At 41.9% G+C, this 18,676-nt stretch overlaps 1 protein-coding gene across 1 annotated transcript in view; it reads right to left on the bottom strand.

Annotated features, from left to right (window-relative positions):
• Window positions 1-433: 433 nt before the first annotated feature.
• The window catches only part of GPC6 (glypican 6), a 1,229,455-nt gene continuing 1,211,212 nt past the window's right edge, over window positions 434-18,676 (bottom strand). The window contains exons 8-9 of the mRNA XM_069601873.1: window positions 10,602-10,777; window positions 434-4,870 (exon numbers count right to left, since the gene is read on the bottom strand). Coding sequence (XP_069457974.1) covers window positions 4,668-4,870; window positions 10,602-10,777 — 379 coding nt within the window. The 3' untranslated portion in view covers window positions 434-4,667. The remainder of the gene's footprint in view (window positions 4,871-10,601; window positions 10,778-18,676) is intronic.

Below are 18,676 nucleotides of genomic sequence, written 5' to 3'. Positions count from 1 at the left end.
TATTTTCTGACATTATTTATAAAGTACTGACATCAATTCTCAAGCTACTAAATTTTATTTTAGAGAAGAAATCAACACAAAAGAAGAGAGGTATAGTATCTTCGATCAGTTCAGTTCAGTTCAGTCGCTCAGTTGCGTCCAGCTCTTTGCGACCCCAGGGACTGGAGCATGCCAGGCTTCCCTGTCCCTCACCAACTCCCACAGCTTGCTCAAACTCAAGACATACATTTGAAAAGCTCTAAAAATTCTAAAGTTTGAAAAGTCCTTGATTTCAAATGCCTAGTGTACTTCAGTGGGTGGTGCTGATTTAACCTATGGTTCTTTTTCTTTTTTTAAAATATTGCAGCTTCTCAAAAGTTCTCAAACAAAATAATTCAAGAGTTCTGAAATTTAGACTATGAAAATAATTAAGAAAATGCAGAAAGGGCACTGGTAGATTTTTAAAAACTATTTTAATACAAGATTAATAGCAATTTTCTATCCAAATCAGAAATGAAAAATCTTAACCCAAATCATATTCATTTGACAGTCACATAAAATTTTAGGTTTGATTGGTGCACACATTTGTCCTGCATATATGTTATGCATATGCACACAGAGACCTCACTACGACGCCAACTTGAGTTGTCTTTTCGTCGAAGTACCTCATTACAAGGCAATGTCAAAGATTTCAGTACCTACGCAACCTTCACTGAGGTTCAGATGGCCCCATGCTAGGCTGAGTCCCGTGCTGTAGCAAACTGTGTTATAGCAAGGCTCCAGGATGCATACAAATCAATACTGTCTTTGTGGAACTTGGCCTAAAACCAAACATTGGCTAATGTCTCCACCAAGGAGGAACGCACTGCAAATTGATAAGTTATGGTCTCCTTTACTCTTCTGTTAGCAAAGCTAAACTCCCCCTCTCCTCCCCTCCTTTTTCTAAAGTTAGAAGTCAGATTTGTTGGTGACTGTAAGTAAATGAGTTTGAATTTCTGCAAGTTTTGGATAAGTCAAAACGTGCATTTGCTAACCCTTCCGCCATTCATCCAACCATCTGATAATTAGCCTTGCAAAGAGAAGTAATAAAATAATCACAACTCAGGAATCTGCTAAGGTTTTATTCCTCCTTGAGGACTTTAGTTGGTGTTCAGTGTGTAGCCAAAACATGTATGTAATGGCTAAGGAATTAAAGTAGGCTAATGTCTGCAGCAGGGAATATAAATTAAATATTAGGGTTCTGCGTCCGATAATATTTTCAGAGTGTTTGATATACAGAATGCTACTTTTACAATGACTACTGCTTGTCAATGAATAATCATGTTTTTCAGTGTAGGCAAAGTAGTATTTTCTATCCCTTACAATTAAAGCAAGTAATACAAGATATTGATCTGGTTAAGACACTGTAAGGGAGTCAGATTGCTAGCGCTAATGCTGTTCTATGATGGCTCTAATCAAAGTCCTGACTTGACCTTCATTTAAATGAGAGAAGGTCATTGTGTCTGTCCTTTAATACAGAACCATAAGTGGAGCTCGAACTCATGAATTTGCAATCCATTCTTCTCTGCTTAAGACTTTAGCCTCTGTTTAGCTTTTGTTATAACATATACAAAGTATAATATACACCAATTACAGACGTGTATTTCTGTTAGAAAAATACATATTATAACTAAAGAACATGTAAATAGAGGCACTTCAATAAGCTAAGTGTTTGCAGTTATGAGCATCACCCAACTGTTTCTAGCGTCCGATTTCAGTGAGTCCGTTCCTCTCTACTCATAACAGAGGTTATGATGTGATTACAGAATTTAGGGGACTTCAAAGCAAATGAGGGCAGGTCAGGAAAAACAATGGAGTATCATTGCATCCCCTATCACTATGCTAAAATGAGAGAAATTAATTTGGTGGTTCAGGGAGGGGGAAATTCCAAAATACTTACTGAAATGGGTTAACTAGATTAAACTAATTCCCTTAGGGTACAAAAAAAGTCTCATGTCAAATTAGTCTAAAAAATCATATGATGGGGTGGGATGATGATAAAAAGCGGGAAGTACAATTTGAATAATATTTTGACCACATCCATGTGGGTGACGATTACTGTGGCATCATTAACTGATAGTGATGTCAGCTTTCTGCCTGGCTCATATAGTTCACTATAGCTCACCAATATGAATAATATTGATAACAAAGGTGTGGAAACAAATGAAGCAGGCATTTATATATTATTGGTGTGTTTAGTGTGTACAGAACATGGGTTCACATTCATTAATATAAGGTGTATTCACATACATGCACAAAACCCTCTGGGGGGTGAAAGCACAGGGAAAACAAGGCATTCTGACCTATTTCACAGAAAGCAGTGCAGAAATATTTTTTCAAAAGGAAAGACTTGGAGCTTAAAGCTATGAAAACAAGTGATGACTCAAATATTCTGGAAAATCAAGATTGATTTAATTTGTATTGCACCTTAATTACTGGAGAAAGACAATACTGATTTCTGAACATACAATGCAGTGAGCAACATAATTGATTGGTCCTTCATAGAGATGCTTTATGTGTAATTGGTGCTAGGAAGCTGAAGTTTGGCGGTGAAATGAATGGTTTTCTAGAAGTATGGAATGCCGAATTAGATTAAGTGTCAATTTCCTAAAGATTTAAATGAAAAGATGCCACAAAGTCTCTCAGAATCCTACGTTCCATATTTTGTTAGGCATACAATAGCAAGAGATGCTTCTAAATACTTTCCGTTTTGCAAAAGTGCTCAAATATACTTAATACTATTGTGCTGCATGTGTTCTACTTAAGTGTGATGACTAAATCAAAAACTAATTATAATTTTGATGAGTATGGAGATAAAAAATATCACTTATGTGTCATGACTGCTAATGGGTTCGTTAACATGTGACTGGCATACTATGGTGTCTTGAAACATTACTTTTCCCAACCCCAGAAGCATCATAGAAATCAAAAAATAAAAGACATGGATAGCCAACTGTATTCATAAAGCCCCAGTTTGGTTTATTTTGCTTCTCTCTGTCAAGGGGAGCATCATGCCTGGCTTTGGCACACCTGGTGGAAGAGTTAGGCTATAAATCAGCCTGTTAAATTAGGACATCTCTCCAAGTGCCAAGCAGGAATCCTAGGCTGAAGGCGTTGTCCTGAAAGCAATGGTTTTGCATGAATAATACATTCCTTGCACATACAGTTTCCATGACCGGTACAGTTCTGCACACCCATGGCTCTGCCCATGAGTTAGGTACAGTGTGGAGCACCCAGGGCAAAGCACACTCATGTGAGAAAGGTGTGCCCTGGCAAACTTTTAAGAAATGGACAGTTAGATACGTAAAAAGTTCTCTTTCTTGATTCTTGGTGCTCACAGATAATTGAGGAATCCCTTCTCTGAGCAGCACAAAACAAGAAGAGCTGGTTGACAAAACATTTTCGTTACAAAGGTGTGTCAACCCTGAGCTTGGAATTAAGAAGTTAAAATCTGTGATTTATATATATATAGATATAAAAATAGATGATCATACTAAGACTAAAAAAGTGAAAGAAATCTCCATGTCAATACTATATATATATATTTTTTGTCTTGACGTTTTTTGTTGTTGTGAGTTATTTTGTAAGAGAATGCCCTTGTGATGCAGAAACCAATTGACACAAAGGAAATAGTTAAAAATCAAAACTCACTTATGGATCGAATTGTTCAGCGGTTCATTAAAAGAACTCTTCTTTGGGGGAGGGTATGAGCACAGGGCAGAAACATTTGATTCATGTCAAGCCTGTGGCTAAAGCAAAGCGATTGTATTGTTGATGATTGTTTTCATTTCAGACCCTTGAGGGGGATGAGTTCATGCAGGTGTCCACTAGTAACTGAAAATGAAGCAAAAAGTCTGTGCCAATTGGATACAGTGGACAGACACTGTATATAAAGTGTATAATTAAAAGAATTAAGAAAAATGATGCTATTACTGAAATTGAAATCGGGCAAGGTAAGAGAGAGATGCTGAGCTGTAGCAAATTTTGCTCTTATAGTAAAGATGGAATTCTAAATTTACCCTCAGTACCTCCAAATCAGCTGGGGCATTTTGTGTTTAGTGTGCAAGACCTCCAAGACAACAGTGTTTTTTCACTACATAAAAAAAAAAGTCAAACTTTCTCCCCATAAGCATTTTGTAACCCTGATTTGTTACTGAAAAGCTTACACTGGGAGCTGGCTGGCAATGCCAAACTTACGGCATTAAAAGCTCTTTTATTTTTCTCTCTTGTTTGCTTCTTTGTTCCAATTGCAGTTGTCTTGGGGTTTGGCCTGGTTTTGCAAGGAAAATTATCTTTTCTTCCTATTTTTTTTTAATGGGAAAAAAAAAAAACTCACAACGTGAGATTCCTTTACTTCTGCAGCATAAAAGCAAATGAAGGTAAGAAAATCTCCTGGTACGAAAGATTTGAGTAAGAATTCTCTAGAATAAACAAGGTCCCCACAGATAGCTGAAGGAAAGAGGAAGCAGTCCAGTCTGGCGCCTGGTACTCTTTGGGAAAATAAAAAGGGAGGCAGAGTACAGTACTGCCCTCTTCTCGGAAACCGGTAAGTTTTTGTGGCATGGTCCACTGTCCAAGGGTGTAAGAAAAGAAGTGAGTTGGCCGTTCCAATAGCTAAAATGCAGTTTCATCTGACTGAAAACCCAGGATTATCTGCACAGTCTCTGCAGTGCCAGGGCGACGCAGACGAGAGATCCTGAGAGCAGGGACAGGCCCGGCTGGGCGGCAGAAGAGTCTACTCCTCTCCGGTCGGGATCCACCGCAGGGGCCTCTGTGGTGACAAACTCAAACTCTGTAGGACACACGTCATCCATGCACCCACTGCCACTCCCCGAGCCGCTGGATTCGTCGCCTGGCATGGACAGATGGAAAAAGAGTTAGCGCCAGGCCAGCAAAGAGTGGGACGCAAAAGAATTTGGGCATGTTGGTAGAAGACCTCCTCATCCCACCCTACTAGGTTTATTTTATTTATTTATTTTTAAATTTATATATGTATTTTAATTGGAGGCTAATTACTTCACAAGATTGTAGTGGTTTTTGCCATACATTGACATGAATCAGCCATGGGTGAACATGTGTTCCCCATCCTGAAACCCCCTCCCACCTTCCTCCCCATTCCATCCCTCAGCGTCATCCCAGTGCAGCAGCCCTGAGCTCCCTGTCTCATGCATGGAACCTGGACTGGCGATCTATTTCACATATGGTAATATACATGTTTCAGTTCTATTCTCTCAAATCATCCCACCTTTGCCTTCTCCCACAGAGTCCAAAAGTCTGTTCTTTACATCTGTGTCTCTTTTGCTGTCTCGCATATAGGGTCATCGTTACCATCTTTCTAAATTCCATACATATGCATTAATATACTGTATTGGTGTTTTTCTTTAATGGACAGGTTTGTGATGGGTAGGTGGACTGTACCTAAATAAAAAGCAGAGACATCACTATGCTGACAAAAGTCCATTTTATAGTCAAAGCTATGGGTTTTCCAGTAGTCATGTATGGATGTGAGAGCTGGACAAGGTTGAGCAACAAAGAACTGATGCTTTTGAACTGTGGTGCTGGAGAAGACTCTTGAGAGTCCCTTGGACAGTAGAGAGATCAAACCAGTCCATCCTAAAGGAAATGAACCCTGAATATTCATTGGAAGGACTGATGCTGAAGCTTCAATCCTTGGGCCACCTGATGTAAAGAGTCGACTTGTTTGAAAAGATATCCGAAGTTACCCAACTAAAAAAACATGGGAAGCCCAGATCCAGTGAGAGGCCATACCCACCATATTGGAATCTGAAATGAATTTCATATTCTGGCCAATATTTCAATTACTTTAACAACTTTCATTCTTTGCTCATTTTCAAAACTCAGAGCCATTGTTCTCAGGAGATATCATGCTTTTAGAAAGGATTTTGAAAGGATATTTTAAAGGAAACCATTGAAGAGGAAAACCAACAATGGAAGTAAGAAATCAGAGAATGGCAGCATGTAATTGTGGAAGGCACAGCTGGTTATGACCATTTTGGGCACTTTTTCCACTGCTGTTCTCCTCCTAAGTGCAAGGATGGATTCTGACTTGACCGTTGGTTGACAAACCATGGCCTGCAGGGCTGCTACTTGTTTCTGTATGGCTCTCAAGCCTGGGCTTCTCAAGTGGCACAGGTGGTAATGAATCCGCCTGCCAATGCAGGAGACGCAGGAAATAACGTTTCGATCCCTGGATTGGGAAGATCCCTTGGAGGACAGCTTGGCAACCCTCTCTAGTATTCTTGGCTGGAGAATCCCATGGACAGTGGAGCCTGGCAGGTTACAGTCCATAGGTTTACAAAGAGTGGGACATGTCTGAAAAGATTTAGCATGCACGCACCCAAGAATGACTTTGTATAATCCCAAGAATCGTTTTTATATATTCAAGTGTTTGAAAAAACACAAATGAGTAATAACATTTTGCGATATGTAAATAGTGTATATCTGAAATCTAAACCTCATTGTCTGTATGTAAAGTTACATTGGAACACAGTCATGGTAACTCATTTATGGATTATTTAATTCTGCATTCATGTATGGCCCTCCAAGCTGAACATATTTAATATGTGGCTATTTACAGAAAATTTTGCCATTCTCTGCTTCAAACCAACGCCCAGGTGTCCACCTAGTATGCTTTCTCAGCCTGGCATCTGCCCTGCCTGCCCAAAATGCCTTCTGGGACTGCTCTGTTCCCACTTCTGACCACTTGGTTCATGATTCTTAAACCCTGTATCTCAGACTTGGGTCTCAGGTAAGTCTCCATCCATTCATTGCAGGGGTTTAGTTGCTAAGTTGTGTCTGACTTTTTTCGACCATATGGACTATAGTCCACCAGGCTCCACTGCCCATGGAATTTCCCAGGCAAGCATACTGGAGTGGGTTGCCATTTCTTTCTCTAGGGAGTCTTGCCAAACCTAGGGATTGAATCTGGGTCTCCAGCATTGACATGAAGATTCTTTTACCAACTGAGCATCCATTACTAGCTGTGTGAAAGTACTTATCTCCATTTGCAACTCTATTATTTAACTGTTTGCTTTCTTGTTCCCTTCCTGAGAATGTACACTTGTTGAGGAAGGGCAGACACTTTGTATATACTGTTCATTTCTGTATCTGCATTGGCTTTAATGATCCCTGGCATACAGTAGGTGCATAATAATAATTACTTACTGAATAATTAAATATGCCTTGGTCACTTTTTTCAACTTGTTTCCTCAACTCAGTACCTATTGACAATAACGTTTACCTTGTTGAGGGTGGTGAAGACCCCCTGATAAAATGTGACAGCGCCAAACCCAATGTGTACAATGATGCTTGATAGGAAATATATTATTCCTCCAGCAAAGACGACTTAGATTTTAATGGGCTGTCTTTTATTTAAGTCAGTTAGCCTTGCTAGGCCCTGCTTGTTCACCTGTAAAAATGAGACTAGTCCTATCTACTTCATAGAATTGTTATAGGGTGAGATAAGTGTTATAAGTGAGATAATGTTCCTGGGAGGGCTTAGGAAATGTAGTAATGGTAAACACAGAAATGACATTTACTATTTCCCCCATGTACTCCATGGAGTCCCTTCAATAGACCTAAATGTCTCCCTGCTGATCTGAAATGGTGATGTATATATTGAGCTGCTCCACAAAGCCTAGTGCCATCTTGGCTGCTAGACAGTGGTACTGAAGAAAAGCCAAGATGACGTCAGGACTCTTCCAATACCGCCCCACTAAGCAAGGCTCAACTCAGCACAACTTTATTTATTTATTAAACTTTTTTCAACTTTTTTCGGCTATATCACATGACATGCAGAATCTTAGTTCCTGGACCAGGAATAGAACCACATCCCCTATAGTAGAAGTTCGATGTCTTAACCACTGAATCGCCAGGGAAGTCCCCGTGTAATTTCTGTTTTCTTAATGAGACATCTAAAATACCACATAAGAGTACTTGAATATACTATACCAGGTTCTTAACATTTTCTCTAATTTATCTTTAGTGGCTTTCACAAGGGGGAAAATGCCCATTAATTAAATTCAGAGATATCACAGTTGCTAAGGGAATTGTTTTAAACACTGGTATTATGAACAAGAAGTTACATAACCTTTATAGATATTATTGAGGTGATTTAGAATATTAAAAATGTGGTAAGCAAATAATGATGGGAAATTTTAGCTGAGAAAAATAATGGCTCCATCTCTTTCTGAAAAGGAATGACAAATGCAGGTATTTAAGGGGTGAGTTTTAAAAATGTCAGAAGCAATAATGGTGATGATGACTATAAGATGTGATAGTGGTTTATAAGACAGACACTATCCTAAAATAAGCTTCCCTGGTGGCTCAGATGGTAAAGAATTTGCCTGCAATGCAGGAGACCTGGCTTCAATCCCTGGGTCAGGAAGATTCCCTGGAGAAGGAAATGGCAATCTATTCCAGTATTCTTGCCTGGGAAATCCCATAGACAGAGGAGCCTGGTGGGTGATAGTCCATGGGGTCAAAAAGAGTCAGGCATGACTGAACGACTAATACTTTCACCCTAAAACAGGAGGTCAAGTTTGGTGCTGAAGTTACAGCAAAGTGATACTGAGTGTTGCTGATTTTTATTTTCTTTTTGGGGGAAATGGAGCAGGATGTCTTCTCCAGGACGTATCTTAAGTTTTGCTGATTGATATGTATACAACCTCTTCAGGTCAGAGAGGAGAGAGAACCAAGGCCAACATCAACTAATTCTTATGTATCTTGAATTATTTAATTCAATAGTCATTCTCTGATGACAAAGTGCTTTATTAGATAGAGAAGATAAAAAAGATAAATTGAGAGTGAAGCTAAGAAATGAGCAGGGGAGAAGCAGCAAAGGCTAAAACCTAGTGTAATTTTCTCTTCTGAAGAGGGAAGGAGACATTTAGCAAAGAGGCAGAGAAATACTGGGAGGACTGAGAAAGTTTAGAGCAAATTTATCAGGTTGGCAACGATCCTGCACTTAGAAAGTTAATTTTTGAGTTATTTTAAGTGGAATTAAGCTCTAAAAATTTTCTGCAGGGGAAAACTCAGTAGAATGATGGTGAAGACTCAGATGACTTCATGTCTCCCATCTGTAACTTGTTTCTTTCTATCTCATTAATTCAAGCACATAGCATCATCTTTTGCTTCAGCAACCAAATTACAGAATCACTGGCAACTCCACATCTTATGTTCAAGGAATCTTCTCCCAAGAACTCTCTCTATAAGAATATATATTTAAAAAAGCCAACAAAACAGAAAACAAACAAACAAACACACACACAAAAAAACCTTTGCTTTTATAGTTACACATCTAGAAACCACTTAGACAAAACCCAAATATGGTTACTTTCATTCAACATGCACTTAACAGGCTTTCAAAATCACTTTTGGTACTTTGTAATCTTTAATAAAATAGTCGTGTAATATTACATCAGCATTTTAGTATTTCACTCAAGATTTCCGATACAACAGTCAGTGGGTCATGCATGTGCACAATTAGAGAACAATGAACTGACTTCACGGCACATGAGATATTCATCTTAGCTCTTTCACACATGGCCTCAAACGAATCTCCCAACAATCCTAACTCAGGTATGCTTCCCTGATGTGATCTTGAGTGATTGTGAGGACATTCTTCTCTTGGCAGTTGGGAGGAAGGATGGAAGTTTGAGGCAGAGACATAAGTGCTGATGGGGAAGGGGGGAGGGGAAAACATTACTTTGCTGTCTTGTAGTCAATGGATTAACTGGCAGATGAAACTGAACTTTAGTTTTGGTACAGTTGAATGTCAGCCACTGAAAATACTCCTTAACAGCAGCTATGATTTTAGTCATATCCTAAAGAAAGATCAGGGCTCTGCCCAAAGGACTATAAAGAACTTTGCAGATGGGGTTAGAATGACACAAAAGAGCCAAGGTAAAAATTATGATAAACTTATTCATAAAACAGAGACAGGCTTACAGACTCAGAGAACAAACTTATGGTTACCAGGAGGAAAGCGGGGGAAGGATTGTTTGGGAGTCTGGGATCACTAGGTACACACTGCTATACTGAAAATGAATAACCAGCAAGGACCAGCTGTATAGCACAGGGAATGATGCTCAATATTCTGTGATAACCTAAATGGGAAAAGATTTTGCAAAAGAATAGACACAAGTATATGTATAGCTGAATCACTTTGCTGTACACCTGAAACCAAAACAACGTTGTTAAACATCTCTGTTGATGTTGAGTCGCTAAATTGTGTCTGACTCTTTGCAACCCCATGGACTGTAGCCCACCGGGCTTCTCTGTCCATGGGGTTTCCCAGGCAAGAATACTGGAGTGGGTTACCATTTCCTCCTCCAGGGGAATCTTCCTGACCCAGGGATCGAACCCGAGTTTCTTGCATCTCCTGCATTGGCAGGCAGACTCTTTACTGCTGAGCAATCAGGGAAGCTCTCTAAACAACAAGTCTCCAATACAAAACAAAAATTAAAGAAATAAAATAAAATTCTTTCTTTAAAAAAACAAATTACAGAATGATCTTCTATAACGGTTTTCACTCTGGAGGGTGCCGATAAAGACTATCTTACTTGTGTCCTGGAAGTTGACGTCATTGCCATTGTATGCGTTCTTCAGTTTGTTGGTCATCACGCGGAGAGCCATGATCTGTTGCCTGATGAACGTGTCGGGCCGCGTGATGTCCACGTCCACCTCTGGGTTGTTGATCTGGTTGGTCAGCCCGTCATTCATGATTTCAGGCAGGTACCTGGAGGGCACAGAGAGAGAGACCAGTTGGGGTGAGGCAGGAGTGACCTTGAAACCAGATTTTGTCACGCTCTTTCTAACTGTGAACCTGAACGTCAGCAAAACCTGGGCTTGGTTTCTTGGAAAAAAATGCCAAGCAGTGAAAACAAGGGATACGTTTTCCCAAAGAGAAAGACGTGGCTAAAATGGCTTCAGAGCTGTCTCTAAATGGCACTAAATTCTCATGTAGGTTTGCCTACAAATAAATGCTCCCCTGAGGACTTCCAGAAACTATTCCTCAAAATTAATTTGTCTTCCTCCATCCCAAACGTTAAGATGGTTAAGTCAAGGACCTGACAGCTCACTCCTATGAATTTTGCTAGTAGGACCAGAACTTGTAAATTATACATGACCTTAGAGGGTTCCTTTGTACGAGGGTGCTCTTCCTCAATTGAGGAGGTCTGATCCCAGGTTTTAATCAGAACAAACTTCTGGATACACAAAACCATCTTTGGAAAGTTGGAGAAGCAACCAGTGATCACTGGAATATTTTAAGTGTCCATTAGGATTTTTAGTTTGTACTAGAATCTTGGGTCTAACTCGTCACTGAGTAGAAGAGTAAAATCTAATGTCAAATTTATATCACCGTTTTTTAAAACTTGTGCTCATGTCAAATTGTCAGTCCTTCCAATGTCAACTGCTTAAGCTGCCCATGTGCATTTATACCAGCAGAGACTGAAGACCTTAGCAAAGTGCTCGCAGCGCCAGACTCCTTACTCTTGCGACCCATCTGCTTTCCGCCCCTCTCCTCGTCTCACAAGGTTCTCACACATATTTCTTTCCTGTTTCCTGTGTCCCAAGTTGGAGTGCAGAGGGCTACAGCAGCTTCAGAATTCCTTGCCTCCTCTTACCCCCATCTTTCCATCCTGCTGCTGCTGCTGCTGCTGCTGCTGCTGCTGCTAAGTCACTTCAGTCGTGTCCGACTCTGTGCGACCCCATAAATGGCAGCCCACCAGGCTCCCCCGTCCCTGGGATTCTCCAGGCAAGAACACTGGAGTGGGTTTCCATTTCCTTCTCCAATGCATTAAAGTGAAAGGTGAAAGTGGAGTCGCTCAGTTGTGTCTGACTCTTCGCGATCCCATGGACTGCAGCCCACAAGGCTCCTCCATCCATGGGATTTTCCAGGCAAGAGTACTGGAGTGGGGTGTCATTGCCTTCTCCGTCTTTCCATCCTAGCACATCCCAAATGACCTGTTTGGCTAACCTTCACAAAATACTGCTTCTATCATGTCACGCTTCTGTCGCTAATCTCCGTGGGGTGCTTACTAAATGCCAGTCATTGTGTTAAGCACTTGACCTGCATTACAAAAATTCGGTTTCCCAGCAGATCTAGGAGGTAGGTGCTATTTTATCCCCATTTTGTGTAATAGAAAATGGAGGCTTAGTTACTGTGCAGTCACAGAGCTAATGGATCTGACTTCAGAGCCCATGTGTCCAAACACTCCATCATATTGCCTGTTTGATCACAAACTCCAATTCACACTTTATGGCTCAGCACTCCAAGCCCATTTCTACCTCCTCTCTACTTTCTCAGGTTTCAGTTCTCCTTTCAAGGGACACTCCTTGCCTTATGCAATCTTCCCCAGGGATTCATCTTATCTTTGCTGGCAATGTACTTTTCCATTTAAGTTCCAAATATCTTTAAAGACCCAGGTCAATCCTCATTTTCTCTTTAAGATGTTTTCCAGCTTTTAGGGACCTGCCCATTCTTTCCTGCTTCCCAGGTGGCACAGGGGTAAAGAATCTCCTGCCAATGCAGGAGATTCGGGTTTGATCCTTGGGTGGGGAAGATCCCCTGGAGGAAGAAATGGCAACCTGCACCAGGATTCTTGTCTGGAAAATCTCATGGATGGAGGAGCCTGGAGGGCTACAGTCCACTGGGTCCCATAAAGTCGGACACAACTTAGTGACTTAGCATGCATGCCATTCTTTCCTAGGGCTTCCAAGTTTGGCAGGGTATTTTGGGCATTGCACCAAGTCATCTACTGAGAGAGGGAGATGGGGCTGAAGGCCAGCCCAAATGCACCTGCAGGGCACCATTCACCATGCCTTTTTCTTTCCTTTCCTTTTCTTCTGTGGGAATCTTTTTAGTTTAGAAAATTACACTATACACCAAAGTAAAGACAATAGTGTAATGAACCCTTGCATACCCATCTGGGTGCTTTTTCCCCATAATTCCTAGAAAGGCACTATATTTGTCTGGGTCCTGGCAAGAAACAGATGGCACACTCAAAGGAGCAATAAAGAGAGTTAAAGAAGAGACAGTTTACAGAGGTGTGAACAGGGTTGAAGGAAGTCAGTGTGATGAAGAACCCTGGGGCTGGCAACAGCAGAACGGCCAGAAGGGACGGAGCTGTTACCAGAATGCACGGGCTCTGAAGCCATGGAATGTGGCCGGAAGATGCTGTAGCTGCCAAAGCAAGGTCCCTCAAGGAGGGAGCAGAGGATATCCTGACCTCTCCAGTCCCTCCTTCTGACCTCTGGCTGCTGCCTCTCATTGGCTGAACCCAACTGGAAGCCAGAAGGAAGGGCTATCCAGCTGATGGTGGTATGTAATGTTCTTCTTTAGGACATAGACCAAGGTTGGAAGGATGAAGAGCAGATCTCAAGGAGGGCGGGGGGGGGGGGGGGCGGTGCCAGGACATCCAGCCCAGGCATCTGATGGACTGGTGGCAGCCCTGCCTAGTTGCTATCATTAGCATTCTTCAACTGCCTCTCCTGATGTGGCTTGAAAGCTGAGAAAAACTTCCCTTCCTCAGAGAAGGTGGGATGATATGAGAGAGTAGTATTGAAACATATACATGGAAAGCGAAAGTCGCTCAGTCGTGTCCGACTCTTTGAGACCCCATGGACTGTCCATGGAATTTTCCAGGCCAGAATACTAGAGTGGGTAGCCTTTCCCTTCCTCAGGGGATCTTCCCAACCCAGGGATCAAACCCAGGTCTCCTGCATTGCAGGTGGATTCTTTACCAACTGAGCCACAAGGGAAGCCCACTACCATATGTAAATGAATAGCCAGAGGGAGTCTGATGTATGATGCAGGGAGCCCAAAGTCAGAGCTCTGCGGCAACGTAGATGAGTGGGATGGGGAAAGAGGTGGGAGGGAAGTTCTTGAGGGAGGGGACATATGTATTCCTAATGCTGATTCATGTTGTTTGTATGGGAATAACCATCACAGTATTGTAAATTAATTATCCTCTAATTAAAATAAATATATAAAAATAAAAAATTTGCCCTTCCTCTATTTTGTCCTTCCCATGTACATATACTCATACAATATACCTGTGATTAAAATTCTTCCCCTTCCTGCAGGTTATTTTGCAAGTTTCCAAAACCAAAGGCTCTGTCCATCAGCCTCCAAAAGAAATAAAAATACACAAAGAAACTTTTATATTTAAGCCATTTTTCAGGCAATGAAATCTTATGCGTGATGTATTTGTGCTCGAACTGGTTTACCCATCCCCACCCAGGGACTGAACCTGGGTCTCCTGCCTTGCAGGCAGAGTTTTTACCATCTGAGCCACCAGGGAAGCCCCATTTTACACCAGACGTCTCCGAATAAGCTCCATGTCTTTATCCATATCTTGAACAACTGACATGATCATGAACATTCATGATGTTCATTGCATAATGAAAAATAAAACACACAGAGTGCACTTCAAATTCTGTTCCATAAAACTTCACTGTATTTACTGCCTTAAAAAAATGTCCTAATTGAAATGAAAAAGAGTCAGGGAGCTATATTTATTTATTTTTATAGTAAAGTGTAACTTCTGTGCTGCCTTTTCATACATCTGGTATACCAATAAAACTTTGTTAGATTCTGAGATTGTTTTCCTGATATACATTCTGAAATATGACATTGATTGACTATTACTGACATTCAATTATATGTGCCAGGTTTGGTGAGTTCTACCTAATCACTAAAGTGAAGTCGTTCAGTTGTGTCCGACTCTTTGTGACCCCGTGGACTGTAGCCCACCAGGCCCCTCCGTCCATGGGATTCTCCAGGCAAGAATACTGGAGTGGGTTGCCATTTCCTTCTCCAGGGGATCTTCCTGACCCAGGGATCGAACCCAGGTCTCCCACGTTGCAGGCAGATGCTTTAACCTCTGAGCCACCAGGGAAGCCCAAAGCCCATTGAAATACACAGCCTAAGGGTCGGCCAGCTTCTGCTGGCACAGAAGCAGAGGGGCTGAAAGGTGCTCATGGGCTCTGGTGTTGTCCCTTAACATTCTGAACAGTGATCCCTATGGCTGTACCTGAGCTGAGTCAGAGGAGGGCTTTGTTTCTTTCAGCTGCTGTGTGCATGGCCCAGCTAGCTGAGACTCATTTATCAGAAGCCGACTGCGATAGCTTACATGGAATGCTACCCTTGGGAGTTTGAGCACACAGGAACAATACAAGACTGCCAAAGAAACCCAGCCTCTAACTGTGTCTGCCAATGCTCAGCCATTTACAATAAAAACAAGTAACAATGAGCCTATGTCCTTAAGAACCTTTCTTCCTTTCAGTGTATTCAAAGGGGAACTTTAGAGACTATATGGAAACTTACAGCGAAAAACACAGTTGGAAAAGAAAATGGCTGTTTTGTCACCCCAGGGGCACATCCTGAGGCCATATTTGTGGATGTCCAGAGTGCAGCCTGGGGGATCCTTGGAAGCCCATTCAGCGCCAGCTCATTTATTTGTTGCCTCTCTTGTTTGATCTCTTTGTGCTGTGCGCTGTGCTTAGCTGGTCAGTCAAGTCTGACTCTGTGACCCCATGGACAGAGGAGCCTGACAGGCTGCAGTCCATGGGGATTCTCTAGGCAAGAATTTTGGAGTGGGTTGCCCTGCCCTTCTCCAGGGGATCTTCCCAACCCAGGGATCGAACCCAGGTCTCCTGGGTTGCAAGCGGATTCTTGACCATCTGAGCCACTGGGGAAGCTATCCTGAAGAATGGATGCACCCTTGAGCCCATAATATTCTTCCCTTAATTTGATCTTGCACCAGCTCTTTGATGTGAGGGCATTTTTGTACCATCATGGTTTTGGGAGACATGGGAAGGGAAGAGAATGTTGCTACAGAGAGCCCAGGTTCTGAGGCTGGCTCCACATTTAACTGGGGCAGGGAAAGCCCAGAAATGACCAACTGGAGGGGTGTCACTATTTGCCACTACCTTGTGCTGTGGTGTGGAAAGTAAGTGGCATCCAGGAAGAGCCAAGCATAGCTTCCCCATTTTGTTACCCTTTATTTTCTAAGACCACATGTAGGGGCTAAATCATTGGCAGTTTGGCAGAATTACATATCTTCTCATCTGCTATGATCTATTTGCTTGCATTCTCCCCAGATCTACCTGTTGAAAACCTGATGCCCAAAGTGATAGGATTAGATGGAGAGGCATTTGATCAAGAAGGCTCTGCGCTCGTGATTGGGACTAGAGCCCTTATAAAGAAGGCCACACAGGGCTTCCCAGCCCCTCTGCCAGGTGAGAATATGATTAGAAGCCTTCCCAGAAGAGGTTCTGGTGTAGGATATCACTGTGGAGCTTGTGTGATGAGTGACTCAGCCAGCACAGCAGGCATGCTTGACCCAGGACGCTGCTGTCAGTGGGCTTGGGATGGATGGAGCATGGAGAAATATCAACTCCTGCTCAAGCTAGAGGGAACGTAAAATGCCGCAGCACTATGGAAAACAGGATGGCAGCTCTTCAAAACAGTAAAAATAGAGCTACCATCTGATCCAGCAATTCCACTTCTGGGTATATATCCAAAAAAATTGCAAGCAAGGACTCAAATAGATATTTCTCTGTTGACAGCAGCATTATTTACAACAGTCAGAAGTGGAAGCGAACCAGGTGCCCAGTGAAAGATGAATGCATAAGCAAAAAGTGGTCTATACATAAAATAATTCAGCCTTACAAAGGAAGAACGGGAACTCCCTGGTGGTCCAGTGGTTAGGACTCCATGCTTTCAACGCCGAGGACTCAGGTTCAATCCCTGGTCAGGAACTAAGATCTGGTAAGTTTGGCAAACCACATGGCACAGCCAGAAAAAAAAAAAAATTCTGACACATGTTAACATGCCAACAGGGGAAGGATAAGATGGTTGGATGGCATCACCGGCTCAATGGACATGAGTTTGAGAAAGCTCTGGGAGATGGTGAAGGACAGGGAAGCCTGACTTGCTGCAGCCCATGGCATCACAAAGAGTCGGACACGACTGAGCGACTGAACGACAACAAAAACAACAACATGCCAACATGGATGAATCTTAAAGACATCATGCTAAGTGAAATAAGCTGATCACAGAGGGACAAATGTATAATTTCACTTACGTAAGGTACCTGGAATAGTCAAATTTGCAGACATAAAGTAGAACGGTGGTGGCTGGGACTGGGGGCGGGGAAGGGATGTGTGGGGAATTATTGTTTATGAGTGTGGAGCTTTAGCTGAGGAAGGTGAAGATTTCTGTGGATGGATGGCAGTGATGGGTACACAACCCTGTGAATATACTTAATGCCACTGAACTGGATACTTGAAAAATGGCAGAAATGTTAAAATCCATGTTATATATGTTTTACCATGGTTTTAAAAAGCCTAACTTTCAAGTACCATTTTTCTAAAGTTCTTGAGAACTTTCCTATTTTTCCTTTCTCCATTTTTCTGGGCTGCTGCAAAGTGGTATTATTCAAAACATACTGTGACTTTAGGTTTTAAGTGGACTTATAAATTCTTGAAGACTTTTGAGCTGGAGTTGTCTGTGGCCTTAGGTACTCCAAAGAGATGGGACACTGAGACATGGTCAAAGGCACAGAGGCTGACCCAGGACACCTGAGATCTCTCTGGAATCCAGCAGTGTGATTGTGGGCAACTAACTTAGCTACTATATATATATATATATATATATATATATATATATATATGTATATGTATATGTATATGTATATGTATATGTATATAATATGAAAAGTGAAAGTAGGAGTGTTAGTTGCTCAGTCAAGTTCGACTCTTGGCAGCTCCATGGACTGTAGCCCACCAGGCTTCTCTGTCCATGGAATTCTCTAGGTAAGAATCCTGGAGTGGGTTGCCATTTCCTTCTCCAAGATGTCTTTCTGACCCAGGGATTGAAACTGGGCCTCCTGCATTGCAGGCAGATTCTTTACCTACTGAATCACCAGGGAAGCCCATATATAGTATATATATATATATACTATATATGTATATACATACTAAGTACTGTATATATACATACGTATATATGCTGTGTCTCTCTCTATATATATATACACACACACACACACACACAGCACTATCTATATAATATAAAAGCCATCATATAAGGGATATAACTCTATGTACATATCTATACATATAATATTTACATCATTTGTTTCATAAGCTGCCATATTAAGTGAAGTGATATGAAATTGCTTGACAAATATAATATACTATACAATTGCAATGCCCCCTTATGAAAATTAAGTTGTTAACATGGCTCCCTCAAATGCTGAACCTGTTTCTTAGGAGGGCTGACAGCAGCAGAATTCCGAGCTTTAAAGCCTGGATTCATGGACAGAAGAGTGATTTGCTGTGGCTTTCCTCCAGCTGGAGGATGTGGGGCATGAAATGGCCTGGAACTCTCGGAGGACACACCGCTCATTGGTTGTGCCAGTGAACAGAAGCTAAACTCTTTGACTTGGCTTCTCAACTCATTGGCAGGAGCTGCCGACACCATCCTTTCTTGGTAGAACCGGAGACAGCAGATCCTGGGCGGGCAGGAGGGAAGACCCACGAGCCAGGCCTCAGGCTGCCGAGCTGCCGACACAGCACGCGTCTTTCCTCCTGTCTGTAGCCACACTTCTTATCACTTCCACACAGT

This window comes from Ovis canadensis, chromosome 10, assembly GCF_042477335.2.
Source record: "Ovis canadensis isolate MfBH-ARS-UI-01 breed Bighorn chromosome 10, ARS-UI_OviCan_v2, whole genome shotgun sequence".
Lineage (NCBI taxonomy): Eukaryota > Metazoa > Chordata > Mammalia > Artiodactyla > Bovidae > Ovis > Ovis canadensis.
The sequence above is the reverse complement of the archived record's forward strand: the minus strand, read 5'-3'. Positions and strand labels throughout refer to the sequence as shown.